General features: G+C 51.8%; 1 protein-coding gene across 1 annotated transcript in view; it reads left to right on the top strand.

The window, feature by feature from the left end:
* LOC101945537 (butyrophilin subfamily 1 member A1-like) overlaps positions 1–16,578 on the top strand; it is a 32,122-nt gene that overhangs the window by 11,750 nt on the left and 3,794 nt on the right. The window contains exons 4-7 of the mRNA XM_008176946.4: positions 7,360–7,641; positions 9,177–9,293; positions 13,173–13,193; positions 13,298–13,324. Coding sequence (XP_008175168.2) covers positions 7,360–7,641; positions 9,177–9,293; positions 13,173–13,193; positions 13,298–13,324 — 447 coding nt within the window. The remainder of the gene's footprint in view (positions 1–7,359; positions 7,642–9,176; positions 9,294–13,172; positions 13,194–13,297; positions 13,325–16,578) is intronic.

Consider the following 16,578-nt stretch of genomic DNA (forward strand, 5'->3'; position numbering starts at 1 on the left):
AAAGTCACATAGACCCCCCATACACACAGTCCCGATCAGGAGGGGTGACAGGCTCCGTTGAAACAAGCATCCCACCGCAGCGGAGCCTGTCAATCCTTGAGTTTAGAAGCTGCATTCGCGTCACAACACTACACCCGCTCCGCACCACAGTCTGCGTCCCAGTTTTAAAAAATTCCCGCGAAAACAGTATTAAAGAAAACGGTGTGCTTTAACAAAGTAGAACTATTTTTATTTCGACACGTGTGTTGGAGGGGGGGTGAAGGGGGTATGTAACTGGATAGGATAGTCAACATTAACTGGGTAAAGAAACGGGGGCAGGTTTAGCTTCTCAGTACACAAACTTTAAAGTCACAGGTTACCCTGCTCACTCAGGAACTTTGCTTTCAAAGCCTCCCGGATGCACAGCGCTTCCCGCTGGTCTCTTCTAATCGCCCGGCTGTCTGGCTGTGAGTAATCACCAGCCAGGCTATTTTCCTCAACTTCCCACCCCGCCATAAAGGTCTCCCCCTTGCTCTCACAGAGATTGTGGAGCACACAGCAAGCTGCTATAACAATGGGGATATTGGTTTCGCTGAGATCACAGCGAGTCAGTAAGCTTCTCCATCTCCCCTTGAGACGGCCAAAAGCGCACTCCACCACCATTCTGCACTTGCTCAGCCGGTAGTTGAAGAGTTCTTTTTCAGTGTCCAGGGCGCCAGTATAGGGCTTCATGAGCCAGGGCATTAGCGGGTAGGCTGGGTCCCCGAGGATGACTATAGGCATCTCCACATCCCCAACAGTTATTTTGTGGTCCGGGAAGTAAATACCTTGTTGCAGCCGTCTAAACAGACCAGAGTTCCTGAAAACACGAGCGTCATGAACCTTGCCCGGCCATCCGACGTAGATGTTGGTAAAACGTCCCCTGTGGTCCACCAGTGCTTGCAGCACCATAGAAAAGTAGCCCTTTCGGTTAATGTACTGGGTGGCCTGGTGGTCCGGTGCCAGGATAGGGATGTGAGTTCCATCTATGGCCCCACCGCAGTTTGGGAATCCCATCGCTGCGAAGCCATCTATGATCGCCTCCACGTTTCCCAGGGTCACTACCTTTGGCAGCAGTACATCAACGATTGCCTTCGCTACTTGCATCACAACAACCCCCACGGTAGATTTGCCCACCCCAAACTGGTTTGCGACTGACCGGTAGCTGTCTGGCGTTGCAAGCTTCCAGAGGGCTATGGCCAGTCGCTTCTGTACACTCAGTGCAGCTCGCAACCGGGTGTCACTGCGCTTCAGGGCAGGGGACAGCAACTCACAAAGTTCCAGGAAAGTTCCCTTCCGCATGCGAAAGTTTCGCAGCCACTGGGATTCATCCCAGACCTGCAGCACTATGCGGTCCCACCACTCAGTGCTTGTTTCCCGTGCCCAGAATCGCCGTTCCACGGCATCAACATGACCCATTGCCACTGTGATGTCCTCGGCGCTGGGTCCCCTGCTTTCTGACAGGTCTGTGCTACTCTCAGACTTCAGGACATCACCGCGGTGCCGTAGCCTCCTCGCCTGACTTTTCTGCATCTGCTTCAGGGAAACCTTTATGATAAGCTGCGAGGCGTTGAGAGCGGCCACAACTGCAGCGATGGTCGCAGCGGGCTCCATGCTCGGAGTACAGTGGCGTCCGCGCTGTCAATGACTGGAAAAGCGCGCGAACTGATTTCCCGCCGGCGCTTTCAGGGAGGGAGGGCGGGAGTGATGGACGGATGACGACAGTTTCCCAAAAGCACCCTGGACTCATTTTGTTACTCAGAAGGCATTGCCGGCTACACCCAGAATTCCAATGGGCAGAGGGGACTGCGGGAACTGTGGGATAGCTGACCACAGTGCACCGCTTCGAATGTCGACGCTATCACCGTTAGTGTGGACGCACAAAGTCAAATTACTGTCCTTAGTGTGGACACACACGTTCGACTTTGCAATATCGATTACAAAAATTCGATGCAAGTAAAATCGAACTACTCTCGTAGTGTAGACAAGGCCTCAGATGGTCTTGAAGAGTGTTGTGACTCTTTGGAGTCTGGGGTAGCATTAATGGGTTAAATTTATGGGGTTAATAAAATACACAAACACCCCTAAAAAGTCAGGTGATATGCATATGTTGTGGTTATTACAACTCTTTGTGCACACCTGGGGCTAAACAATAGCTGATCCTCCTCACACTAACGTCACCAGTTGTGATTGATTTTGGCCTCATGTCTGGCACCCACAGGGGAACGGTGGTTGATGCACAGGGTCCTGTAGCCCAGCGCCCGGTCTAAGAGTGGGAGAGCTGAGGAATTCCCCCCACCAGGATGGGTAAAGGCAGGCGGCCTGACCCCTGAAGGTGCTGCCAGAGAGAACGGCAAGGGGACCTCTGTAACATGAGGCTTAGGGCAGGTGTAGCGAACACCAGACTGCTGACAATCCCCATGGCACAAAAACACCTCTGTGCACTTCTACTGACACCCTACAGACCTCAGCGCTGAAATGAGGCATACATGATCCCTCAAGATACACACACCTCTCCTCATATTGCAGTGACAGCTCAGCCAGCCTGCTCTAATTAATTCTTCTACCCACAGGAGCTGACTCCATGGGAGCTCCAGAGCTGGAGCACCCACAGAAAAAAATTAGGGGGTGCTTAGCACCCACCGGCAGCCAAGCTCCCCTCCCCCTGCCCCAATGCCTTCTGCCTGCCGGTGGCCCCGCTGATCAACTCCTCCCCCTCCCTCCCAGCGCCTCCCGTGAAGGTGGCACTGGGAGGGAGTGGGGAGGGTGCGCTATCAGGGGAGAGGGCAGTGTTGTATCCTTGGGAGCAACAGTTTTAGGAAGAAATCACTTGAGACACAGAGAGCTGTAAACCTTAAAATCAGCCATTTATTGCCACATGCTGAACTAAGCAAACCAGCCAAAACTGGCTGGGCTATCCCCTAATAATCTAGCTCAGTTGCCATAGCAACAACAAGGTGCTCTTACCATGACAACCAAATACACAACATATTCCTGCCCCCTTAATGACAACAACCCCTAAATAAAACAAACACTAGACTAGAGAAGGAGGGTAGACTGCCTCCATTCCCGGCAAAACCCCAGGGATTATTTTGCCCTGTAACCATGCCCTAGCTAAAGATCCAGCCAACGAGGAGGCCTTCTGTCTCCAGGTGGATTACGGCGAACTTCTGGTGTTGTTGCACCTGAAAGTGTCTTGGGCGCGGGCCTGACAATGGGCTCCGGGTTCGTAGGGCGAAGGGTGAGGATGGGGTATCAGCTCGTGCTGGGCAGAGGGGTATCTCAGCCGTTGGCAGTAATGGAGGGGGACAGTCAGGACCAGGTGACTGTTGATTCTGTGTCTTGTCGGAGGTGGTGAAGTCAGGCCACTCAACTGAAGATGTGTGACCTGGCAGCAGCTGATCTACATGTCACTGCCAGGTGAGGTCCTCTGCAGTCCGGACAGTGTAGGAAACAGGCCCTGTTTGAGCGATGACAGTGGCAGGGACCCATTTAGCTCCAGAAGTATAATTCCGAGCCAAAACTGGCTAAAGGTTCGGTCTTTTGCTCTGGGTGCACGCCTGATGACTTGATCTTGCTGCTGACGTTACACAATTTGTCAGTTCAGAAGGTTTCAGCAGATCAAAGCAAGCACGCAGCTGTCGTCCCATCATTAGAAAGGCCGGGGATGCCTTGATCGTAGCATGAGGAGTGTTTCTGTAGGAAAGTAAGAAGGTGTCCAGATGCTTTTGAATGGATAATTGTTCCCTTGCTGATTTCAAAGCTTGTTTCACTGTCTGCACAAACCATTCACCTAATCCATTGGTGGATGGATAATATGGCGCTGAAGTAATGTGGTGTATTATCTACCTGCTCAAAGTAAAAGATTTCCTTCTGGACAATATCTTGATGTTTGACTGGCAAAGGCAGCCTTGAGAGACCATCCGCATTGCCGTGCAGAGTGGATTTCCGATATTTGATTTCATATCTGTGCGCGGAAAGCAACAATGCCCAACATTGCATACAACTAGCAGCTAATGGGGGAATGCCTGTGTGGGGTCCAAAAATTGAAGTCAGGGGTCGATGGTCTGTGAGAAGAGTAAACTTCCGTCCGAACAGGTACTGATGAAACTTCCGAATTCCAAAAACGATTCCCAACGCCTCATGTTCGATTTGGGCATCGTTAGTTTCTGCTTTGCTTAGACTACGTGAAGCAAAAGCAATAGGTCTCTCTTCTCCCGAAGGCAAAATGTGTGACACGACTGCTCCCACTCCATAAGGGGACACATCGCAGGCCAATTGTAGGGGTAAGGATGGATCAAAGTGCGTTAGAACTTCAGAATTTAGCAATGCACCCTTAGCTTTGTTAAATGCAACATCACAGACTTCAGTCCACTTCCAGGTCTTGTTCTGCCCAAGGAGTTCGTGAAGTGGTTTTAGCAGTGTGACTAACTGTGAGATGAACTTTCCATAATAGTTCAAGAGTCCTAGAAACGAGCACAGCTGGCTAATATTTCGAGGCGGGGGAGCCTTCATAATAGCCTTAACTTTTGCAGGGGCCTTATGAAGATCTGCAGCATCAATGATGTGCCCCAAATATTCAACAGAGGCTGGAAGAATTCACACTTGTCTCTGCGGACTCGTAGGCCATACTCTTCCAGTCTTTGTAGGGTAGCCTCTAAATTCTTTAAGTGATCCTCCTTATTCCTTCCAGTGACCAGGATGTCGTCCAGATAGCACTGGACTCCTGACAAGCCACACAAGATCTGGTCCATAGCCCTCTGGAACAGGGCGGGAGCAGATGTTATTCCGAAGGGTAGGCGACAGTATCGATAAAGCCCTTTATGCGTCACAAGAGGACAGTCTGAGGGGTAACTGAGATTCCTCATAAATCTAAACACAATCTTATCATGACATCAATACAGCAAATACTTTGCAAACAACAACAAAATTAATGAAACATACAAATTTCTTTAGTACCAGATGAGTCACAGGCCTCAAATCCTATGCGTTTAAAATATAGACTATTGATTTGGCATTAATGTAACCACACTGCCCTGAACTGAACCAGCAGCAAGGACCCAGCTCTTCTCTTTGTGGTTATCCTCTTGCTGCAATGAGTAAAAGCAGGTCTGTGAGTATCAGTCCTCCTGGCAAGATCTTCACCTCCCCTCTGGTGGGGCTGTCGCCCTCTGAAGAGTTTGGCACCTTTTTTCTTTATACTTGGGAATAGCACAGCCCCACACCCTTGGAGATGCCCCACTGAACATGCTGCAAAGGCTCGTGGACTTTTTCCTCCGTTTACCTGCTAGTCCCCAACTAGCTGGAGTCAGTGGACAGCTGCTCCACTCTTCTGGCAGGAAAAAACAAAAACTAAATTGACTATTACAGTTTAAAAGGAACAGCAACAGAAACATTGGGGGTTACATATACTTTTCACCTTAGGCCTTTTAATCTCAGTTCCTGTCTATGACTCTTGGGCATTTCCCGTGAGTCTGTCGGACCAAAGCCCTGTGTCACAACTCTTCTGAAAGAGGACTCTGCCAAGCATTTCTCAACTATGGCCACCAAAGCTGCATGTGGCCACCTGAGGACATTTTTTTGCAGTCATGACAGCCTCCAATATGTGGGCGGAGATTGGGGAAGGCAAAGCAGTGGCCCCTTCCTGCAGTGCCCAGCTTTTGCTCCTGAATACCTGTTGCCAAAGGCAGCAAGATGCACCTCCTTGGTGTTTGTGCTGGCTCTGCCAGCAGGGATCAGGGCCCTGCACTGTCCAGCCTCCTTGGGGCTCTGGGCAGTGCCTCCGAAGACATGTGGGGCCAGTGTGAATGGCACTGCAGGGTTCGGTCACTGAGGCACTCCCCTGAACAGTTGCCCGGCTCCTGCCTGGCCAAGGCCTGGGGAGGCTGGGACTTTGCAGCTGTTCCTGACTCACCTTCCTCAGAGTGGCCTGCAGGTCAGAGATGGGTTTTTCACTCTTAGGCCACCAAAAAAATGGTTGTGAGACCCCTGCTAGCCTGTGCTTTTCTGGTCAAGAATCCCGAGCGGAAATGGCACCAGACACCCATCCCTTCTTTATCTCTCCTGGGCAGTTGTTTCCCCTCTCTAGGATGGTCTGTGTGAAATTTCCAAGCAGCCTAAGGGCCTCTCTGTCCGCAGACTGCCCCGCAGTAATGAAATCCATTTGAATTCACAAGACACTTGCTTCCAATTAAGATAATTTTATTTCAGTTTAGCTCATCGGTAATAAAAAACCCCAAGTGTGATCCGGTGTGGAATGTGTGACCTTATCTAGTGTTTACATTAGCCCGCCCCCCACTCCTGAGCCCTGCCCCTTCCACCCGAGGCCTCATCCCTTCTGTGCCCAACAGAGCCCAGCCCACATTGTGCCCCCAGACCCCTTCCATTGTGGCCACTGGTCTCTGCCCCAGGTTAGCGCCTCCCCACCCTCCCGCCCCCTGGAGAACCAAGAGGCCAGGCATTGCAGCTGCAGCCTTTCCAATCCGGAGCGCCAATAAATTCTCCTACCCCTGGTGCTCTGTTTTTGCCATTACACCGGCTTTTTTTAATTAGTGAATTATTTAAGGCTTGTTTACACGTACATGTGCGCTGGTTTCAATGAACTAGTGAAGCGTTTTTCAAACTGGAGTCTGTGGATCCCCAGGTACTCCAGGGGGTGCACCGACCCCACTGATCAACTCCTTCCCCTTCCTCCCTCAACACCAGCTCCTCCCTCCCAGTGCTTCCTGCATGCTAGGGAACCGCTGTTCTGCAGTGTGCACAAGGCACTGGGAGCGAGGGGGCAGAGCAGAGATTGGGTGTGCTCAGGGGTGGGGATAGAAAGAGGTGGGGAAGAGGAGGGGCAGGGGTGGAGCAGGGGCAGGAAGAGGTGGGGCGAAGATGGGGTCTTGGGGGAAGGGGTGGAGTGACAGCAGGGCCTGGCGCTGAGCGGGAGGGGCTAGGGGGTTTGCTAAAAATTTGAAATCAAAATGGGGGTCCTTGGGTTGCTAAAATTTGAGAACTGCTGAACTAGTGCAAACATCCAGGTGGAACCTTTTAAATGAGTTTGGAAATGGCTTATATTGATTTAGTTTAAGTCTTGATTTAAGAATGTCCACACAGGGATTTGCACTTGATTAACTAAACTGAAGAAAGTTTGTGCATAGAACAGCCCTGACATTAACATGAATTCTACTCTATATCAAATAGGAATCTGGCCAAATTAGGTGACCTGCGGCACTCGTGGACTCACATTTGATTATTAGTTTAGTAGGAAATGGCTTTTGATAACGCTGCAATAAAGCTTTTGGGTCATTACTGGGCACTGTAGCATTATCACAAGTTCATTTATTTTTTCTGTAGGTTTGGGCTCTGCTCCTGCCATCTCTGTGGAGGGACATCAGGACAGAGGGATCCGGGTGGTGTGTCGATCATCCGGATGGTACCCACAGCCCGAGGCTCAGTGGAGAGATCTCCAGGGGCAGCTCTTACCATCAGCCTCTGAAAACATATCCCGAGAGGCCGATGGCCTGTTTCAAGCAGAGATTGCCATTATTCTAACAGAAGAGTCCAACCAGAAAGTGTCCTGCCGTGTCAGGAGCCCCCGACTTGACCAGGAGAGAGAGTCAGCGATTTCCATACCAGGTCAGTGCCCATCTGTGCCGCACATGGATGGACTGAGACGCTGCAGATGTGGGCAGAGAGTATTTATCATTGTGTCTCCTATGTATGGGCCTGGGCCTTCAACATGCTGAGCACTTCTTAGTAACTTCTGAGCAACCTTAGTTCTCTTTGGCTGTGCCTACACTGTAATTCAAAACCCATGGCTGGCCCATGCCCGCTGACTCAGGCTTGCAGGGCTTGGGCTACGGGCAGCTTAAATCGCAGTGTAGACATTTGGGCTTGTGCTGCAGACCAAGCTCTAGGACCCTTTAAGGTGCTTTTATGGATCAGTACCTGCTTAAAAGACAAGACACAAAGTGTAGGAATAAATGGTCAGTTTTCAGAAGGAGGAGGGGTAAACTGTGATGTCCTTCAGGAATCTGTTCTGGGACCAGTGTTGTTCAACATACTTATAAAAGGTCTGAAAAAGGGGTAAACAATGAGATGGCAAAACTTGCAGATGATACAAAATTACTCAAGCTAGTTAAGTTCAAAACAGACTGTGAAGAATTATGAAGGGATCTCAAAAAACTGGGTGACTGGGCAACAAAATGGCAGATGAAATTCAATGTTGATAAATACAAAGTAATGCATATTGGAAAACAAAATCCCAACTATGCATATAAAATGATCAGGTCTTACTAATCTGTTACTACTCAAGAAAGAGATCTTGGAGTCATTGTGGATAGTTCTCTGAAAACATCTGTTCAATGTGCAGTGGTATTAATAAAACCTAACAGAATGTTAGGAACTATTAGAAAGGGGGTAGATAATAAGACAGTAAATATCATAATAAATATATATAAACCCATGGTATGCCCAAATCTTGAATACTGTAGGCAGTTCTGGTTGCCCCATCTCAAAAAATATATATTAGAAATGGAAAGGTACAGAGAATGGCAACAGAAATGTTTAAGGGTATGGAACAGCTTCATTCTGAGGAGAGATTAAAATGACTGGGACGTTTCAGCTTGGAAAAGAGACGACTAAGTGGGGATATAGCAGAGGTCTATAAAATTTTAACTGGCATGGAGAAAGTGAATAAGGAAGTGTTATTTACCCCTTCACATAATACAAGAACCAAGGAATGAAATTAACAGGCAGCGGGTTTAAAGCAAACAAAAGGAAATATTTCTTCACACAATTCACAGTCAACCTGTGGAACTCATTGCCAGGGGATCTAGTGAAGGCCAAAAGTATAACTGGGTTCAAAAAAGAACCAGGTGTGTTCATGAAGGATAGATCTATCAATGGCTACTAGCGAAGACGGGCAGGGATGTGGCCCCATGCTCTGGGTGTCCTTAAACCTCTAACTGCCAGAAGCTGGGTGTGGATGACAGGGGATGGATCATTTGATTACTGCCCTGTTCTGTTCATTCCTTCTGGGGCACCTGGCACTGGCCACTGTCAGAAGACAGGATACTGGGCCACATGGAACATTTGTTTGACCCAGTATGGCCGTTCTTGTGTTCTTATGTATATATTTGTTCCCAAGTCAATGGCACTTTCTCTTGCAGAGCTGTTTTTCCCGAGAGTCAACCCCTGGAGGGTGGCTCTGGAGGTGATCCTGCCTCTCCTGGCTGTTCTCATTGTCCTGGCCGGTTACTGCTTCTGGAGGCAACACAAAGCGAAAGGTAAAGTAAGGAGAGGGGAGAAAATGAATAAATGAATTTATTTATAGTATATCAGAACCCCCCAGAAGGGGAAATTTATTTTATGTGCTTTGGACTATGAAAAACCATAGGGAGCCCCAGGATAGAAATGAGGGTGGTGTGCCTGCAAGTCCTCCTGTGCTAGAAGACCGTGCTCTGGAGATGACTTCACTGCAACACCCGTGTGGACTAGCACTGACTTACATCAGGGGCGCTTTGGGATCAGGCAGATGCCAGGAATGGTAAAAGTCACCGTAGCTCTTACGTGCACTGATGCTGCAGGTTCCAAGCACAGAATCTCACAGTGAAAATTTAGATCATGGAGCAAAATTATGTGGCTTTTTTTAAACTAGAGGGTTGCATACTTCATTGCTTATGTAGGCTGAGCCCCTCACCCCGCACTCTGGTCAGAACCCTGTAGATTTTGTCCAAAATCAGATTCCTGAAATTACTCTCTGGTGGCTACATGCAGCTAGTTTGCAAACTTAGGCATCACTGTCCAACTTACGAAGTCATAATTGGACACCAATGCCTGCTGGCATGCAATCCTCATTTGTAGGGAAGTGTAAATCTTCCTGCCCATTTAATCCATCCTTTTGGAGAACTTGTCCTTCAGAGTGGACTTAAACCTGCCCTGCTGGGCTCTGTCATTCACAGCAGTCGTAGAATCATAGAATCTCAGGGTTGGAAGGGACCTCAGGAGGTATCTAGTCCAACCCCCTGCTCAAATCAGGAACAACCCCAACTAAATCATCTCAGCCAGGGCTTTCTCAAGCCTGACCTTAGATTCATAGATTCTAGGACTGGAAGGGACCTTGAGAGGTCATCAAGTCCAGTCCCCTGCCCTCATGGCAGGACCCAATACTGTCTAGACCATCCCTGATAGACATTTATCTAACCTACTCTTAAATATCTCCAGAGACGGAGATTCCACAACCTCCCTAGGCAATTTATTCCAATGTTTAACCACCTTGACAGTTAGGAACTTTTTCCTAATGTCCAACCTAGACCTCCCTTGTTGCAGTTTAAGCCCATTGCTTCTTGTTCTATCCTTAGAGACTAAGGTGAACTAGTTTTCTCCCTCCTCCTTATGACACCCTTTTAGCTATCTGAAAACTGCTATCACGTCCCCTCTCAGTCTTCTCTTTTCCAAACTAAACAAACCCAATTCTTTCAGCCTTCCTTCATAGGTCATGTTTTCAAGACCTTTAATCATTCTTGTTGCTCTTCTCTGGACCCTCTCCAATTTCTCCACATCTTTCTTGAAATGCGGTGCCCAGAACTGGACACGATACTCCAGTTGAGGCCTAACCAGCACAGAGTAGAGCGGAAGAATTACTTCTCGTGTCTTGCTCACAGCACACCTGTTATTGCATCCCAGAATCATGTTTGCTTTTTCTGCAACAGCATCACACTGTTGACTCATATTTAGCTTGTGGTCCACTATAACCCCTAGACCCCTTTCTGCTGTACTCCTTCCTAGACAGTCTCTTCCCATTCTCTATGTGTGAAACTGATTGTTCCTTCCTAAGTGGAGCACTTTGCATTTGTCTTTGTTAAACTTCATCCTGTTTACCTCAGACCATTTCTCCAATTTGTCCAGATCATTTTGAATTATGACCCTATCCTCCAAAGCAGTTGCAATCCCTCCCAGTTTAGTATCATCTGCAAACTTAATAAGCGTACTTTCTATGCCAATATCTAAGTCGTTGATGAAGATATTGAACAGATCCGGTCCCAAAACATACCCCTGCGGACACAATAATATAATGCTCTGTAAACAGTCCCTGATGCTGGTTTGGCGAGGAGACCAGGAGAAGGAAGATCCCAACCTTGAAACTGAGAAGCCTTGGGATTGCAGGAATAAAGTCAGAGCCAGACCAGAGGGAGCAAGTAACTGGCCTGACTCATCTGTTACCCAGAACAAGGCAGGGACCAGTGCTGATAATGGAAGCAGCACCACCGGCACTGAGCATGCCAAGGCTGAAAGCAGTATCAGTCCCAAAGTCATCAGTTGTGCTGGACTGGCTGACAGTGCCGAAGTCAAGGATGGTGAAAGCTGCTGAGGTCTCCCACACCAATCCCGATACTGGCCCTGATTCAGCAGCCTGTGGAAGGGAACTTGGGGGTCCAGTGCAGACGGATCCAAGGACTGAACAGCCTGTTCAGCCAATGGGGTTATAGATGGCATAGCCCTGGCAAAGTCCTGGACCAAAGGAGAGCTTGGGGTGAAAGGCAAAGGAGGTCTGTACTGCCTGGTATGCCGCCAACATGGAGACAGTCAGTGCCACCATCATCCTATTTGGTAGCAGACTCCACAGATGCCCTGGGGCTGGACCCAGAGCCCATAATACCAGGTTTCTAATCTCTCTACCTGGTACCAGGGAAAGGTTAGAGGCACCCATGCCATATCGCACACGAGCACCAACCCTGTGCAAAGTGAAAGAGTCTCTTTGAGTATCAGTTGGTCTTATGAGACTTTTTCCTCGGCGCATGCAATGGGGAACGGCTCCTCTGTTTCTTGAGAGAGGCACCTGCTCTGGACCGCGAAGCAGCAGTGCTCTCAGAGCCCAAGGGCACTTCCAATCAGACAAGGGCCTCAAAACCAAAGCAGGTCACATAGCCTGGTCAAGCAGATGCTGCTTTAGGCAAAGGTCTCGAGCCACTTGAGTCCATTTCATGATTGAGCAACACTTCTTTAACGTGGGCCTCACACAGGCAAAACAAGCACCATGTGTGAGGATCACTGCTGAGGTTTCCTCTCCGACATGAATGTTTGTCCCTGATGAGGGCATCACCGAAGAAAACGTAACTAATACCACCATAGGCGCCGACTTCCCCACTCTCCCCTGTATGCTTGACCCCCCCAGCCCCGCCCCCCACTCCACCACTTCCATGCGGCCCTGCCCTGCCCCGCCTCTTCCCACCCCAGCCCCACCCCCTTTCCACCTCCTTCCCCAAATCCCCGCCCCGGCCCCTCCTCTTCCCTGCTTCCTCCCCTGAGCGCGCCACATTCCCGCTCCTCCCCGTCCCTCCCAGCACACCACCAAACAGCTGTTTGGCGGCAGCCAGGGGGAAGCTCTGGGAGGTAGGCGAAGGAGCGGGGAGGCAGCGCACTTAGGGTGGTGGAAGCAGGAAGAGGAGGTAGGGTGAGGGGGGAGGGAAGCTTGGTTGCCAGTGGGTGCAAAGCACCCACACATTTTTTCCTGTGAGTGCTTGGGGTGCCGGCCTGGCCCCAGCCGAGTGGCTCTGGCTCCGGCCTGGCTCGGGCCCCGGGGCACTGGCCCCGGTTCCGCCCAAGCACCCCCAGCCCGGCCCTGCGACTCCGGCCCCAGCGCCGGCTGAGCACCCCCGGCCCCGGCCCAAGCGGCCCCAGCCTGAGCACCTCTGGCCCCGGCTCAGACGCCAGCCCCGGCCCCGGCCGAGCGTGCCGGCCCAGCCCCGGCCTCAGCCAAGCGACTCCAGCCCGGCCCCGGCCGAGTGGTGCCAGCCGAGCACCCCTGGTCCCAGCCCCAGAGGCTCCGGCCCGGACCCAAAACCCGCGACCCCGGCCGGAGCGCGGCACAATTCCTGGGAGCGGGGCTTGCCAGCGGCAAGCCCCATCCCCAGGAATTGGACCCACTCTTGCTAAGGCCGGCCCTGTAAGGACAGCTCTGTCTGCTATTAGGGAATTTTTTCCCGAGAACCCCCTGTAACATGGGGTTTACGAACCCCAGTTTGGGAACCACTGCTGTACTGTATTTCTTCCTTTCCAGTTTCCTTTGTTACCCAGGAGGCTTCCTTGCTTTAAGGCCATTTTGACTTGCTTCCCTTCTGCAAGATAACATTACACTGACTCATTTCTCTGTGTTTTATTTTTAGACAAACTCCAGGCTGAGCTCAGTAAGTTCCATTCCCCCCAGTAGGACCCTTGTGTGACATTGTCTCCTGCTCAGCATGTCTGTGTTCAGGGGCGTTCTCACCCCTCTGTCTGTGTTTGGTTGCAGGGTGGAGAATCGCCCAGGTCTACGCAGGTACTGTACATACCACTGGTATTTTATCCATGGTGAGACCCACCTCCCCTGAGAGATCTCTGCTCCTTTCCCTGCACAGAGCATTTTCCTATGAAATTCAATCGGCTAAAAACAGCAATGTCACCAGGGGCAGACGAAACGCGGATTTATTGCCCAGCACAGAGACACACACTCTTTGGGAAAGGGCTGATTAGTGAGGGAATGCTGCCCCTAGTGTCACCTTTCCAGGGCCGTACCTGGGTTATGCAGGATGGACGTTCTTATAGGCCCATAATTGGCACTGAACTGCTAAACTCACTCTTCCCAACTGTAGGATTTCCATGCTCAGACCGAGCTCTAGCCACAATGTCCTTCGAGTGTAACAGGACCAGACCAGAGCTGTTCAGTGTCTCCCTGGCTCTGGGGTGAGGCAGGCCCTGTCCCCACTGAACAGCAGACAGGTTTTTATAACCAGCTAGTGACCCTCCCCTAACCCAGTTGCAACAAATTGTGCCCACACGGCAGCTTTTCTGCCTCACAGCTGGGGCTGAGCAGTGTGTGTGTTTGCACACAACCTGACCATGGGTATGTGTTAGTGCAGGCCGGGAGACTCTGGCAGCTCCAGCAAGGATCAGAGAGCCCAGTGGATGTGCACACACATTGCAGCACCGCTAGCCCAAGTTTCCTAATGCACTGAGCTGGGAGGGCAGGGGTGGATTACCTGAACTGATGGGAAAAGCTCCTTCCTGTCAGTTTAGAGAATCTTCGTGAAAGTGCTACAGTGGCACAGCTGCATCGGTGCAGGATTTTACGTGAGGACCTGCCCTTAGACTGTGATTCACAAAAGCCAAGACATGAGGTGAGGAGATGCCTAAGCTAGACAATAGGAGATGCTGATGACAGTGGTGTGTGCTAGGCCCTGCCTCTCTCATGGAGATAGGCACCTATCTCCGCTTAGTGATCCACAAAGGGATCCCCTTTCTTGGAGTCAGGCAGCGTAGCACCTATGGCATATCTTGTGGGAATGAATTGGACACCTTCCTCACACCACACAAACCAGCCAGGGGTGGAGCAGCTGGCAATGACTTTTAGCCCCGTAGTTAAAGCCATCACATGGGAGACCCTGCTTCAATTCCCCCTTCTGCCCAAGGGGCTTTCTATCTCTCGGGGAGGGCCCTTACCCCCGGGGTATAAGATACTCTGTTCTGAGACTTCCTCTCTCTGGAAGCTGTTCCACTATGGACTGAATAACTAAAGGTCATTAGGCACAGTTGCCGACTTTCTTCTTTCTGGGTGGGTGCTCCACCCCCACCCCAAGGCCCCACTCTGCCCCTTCCCCCAGGACCCCACCCTTCCTCTGCCTCTTTCTGCCCCCATTCTACCCCCTCCCCCAGCTCCTCCCACCCACTGCCAAACAGCTGATCAGCAGGGTCCACCAAACAGCTGATTAGAGGGTGGTGAGCACCCACTTTTTTATTTGAGGGTGCGCTAGACCCAGAGCACCCGCGGAGTCGACACCTAGGATTGGGCCAGAGAGAGTGAGTATGTGACTGACTCTACAGCTGGGTGGTTAGACCACCCCCCTGCGAGGTGGGAGAGCCAGGGTCCAGTCCCCTGCTCCAATGGCCCTTTAATTATTTATCCACCATGGAAAATCTTCGACAGGAGAGACTGAGGGAGCCCCCCACATCAGCATAGCCTAGCGGCTAGAGCTCTCTCCTGAGAGCGGCAGAGCCCTATTCCAATCCCTTTTCCCCCTTGGGCAGAGGGGGAGCTTAAACCGGGAGTCCCCACATCCTAGGGGAATGCTCTAGCCACTGAGCTAAAATTTCTGAGGGAAGCCCTTCCCCGCCAGCGGTTGTGTGTGACCTCGCCTGAGGGACCCAATCTGAGAGACAGTCCCTGAGCACACCTACCCAACTGGGCCTGGGATGGCTGGACACCACTCTTCCCCCAGTCTGTGGAGCACGCTGGGGCTCAGGCAGGGCTAGGCGTCCACGGGCCTAAAGGGAGGCCGCCATGGTCATGGCCAGAGGGAGAAACACAGGCACTGAGGGAATTTTTACTGCACAAACATAGACTGTGAGTGAGTTTTGGCACCTATGGGGTCAGCAGGAGGTTTGTGCATCACAGTGGAGCTGAAACTGGGGACTTAGGCCAGGAGCTCCTTTTGTGCAGCGCTGTGTGACTCCAGAGCCCACGTCCTATTGACAGTCACTAGGATTTGTGCCCCTCAGTCACTCAGATGCAGGTGAAGATCCCCCTCTGCCTGTGTAGCAACCAGCACAATAGGGAACCAGCTTGAGTGGCCTCTAAGCCCCACTGCAGCTCCCACAGTACCCGCCCCTCCCACTCCTTTGCTGCCCCCCAATGTCTGCCTCCTGCCCCACCCCTGAGCACCTTCCCTCTGCCCCCTGGCACCTGCCCTCATGAGCAGTGGGTGAAGTTTGCCTTGGGGGAGGCTAGCTCCCTGTCTCACCTCTTCCACCCGCTGCCCTGCCCACACTCCACCCCCACTCCACCCCAGGCCTTTCCCCCACTTGGCCGTCACTTGATGCACCCCACCTCACCCTCTGCTCTTGTGAGACCCCCCGCCCACTGCATCTTGTCCTTGGGATGGTGAGTGGTGGGCAGGGAGGGTGTGGGGGTGCGGAGAGACACAGTGAGTGGTAGGCAGGGGGTTCTCATGGGGGAGGAGGGTGGAGGAGAGGAGGGAGGTGGTGGGTGGCAGGGATCTCAGGAGCAGAGGGGAGGAGAAGCGAGGAGGGGCTCACTTACCTGGTAACTGCAGGCAGTGGGGGCCTCGGAGAAGGGGAAGAGTGCAGGCGGGACCACCATGGCCTAGGTGTCTGGTGACAGGGTGTCAGCGGCTGAACCAGGGGCGTTATCCACTGCCCATGCCTGCCCTTCTCCCCTCCCCTCCCACCCTTGTGTCTACAGCCTGCCCTTCCTCTTCTGCCTCCCTGACACCTGCCCCCTTCCTCTGCCTGTGCCAGTCCCTATCCCTCTCCACTCCTCTGCCCCCACTACTCCCCTCCTCCCAGCCCCATGGCACCTGCCCCTCCTCTCTGCTCCCCTAATGCAACCCACCCTCCCCCTGTCTCCCCTCCATCCCTGTGCCTATCCCCATGTCCTTCCCCTTGATCTGACCCTCTGGCACCTGCCCCTCCCCTCCTTCCTTTGGTGCCCACATCTCCCCTCTCCCCATCACCCTGGCACCCACTCCTCCCCTCACCCTCTGTACCCTGGTACATGCCCTCCCTAGTGCCTGCTCC

Source organism: Chrysemys picta, chromosome 11 (assembly GCF_011386835.1).
Source record: "Chrysemys picta bellii isolate R12L10 chromosome 11, ASM1138683v2, whole genome shotgun sequence".
Taxonomy (NCBI): Eukaryota; Metazoa; Chordata; order Testudines; family Emydidae; genus Chrysemys; species Chrysemys picta.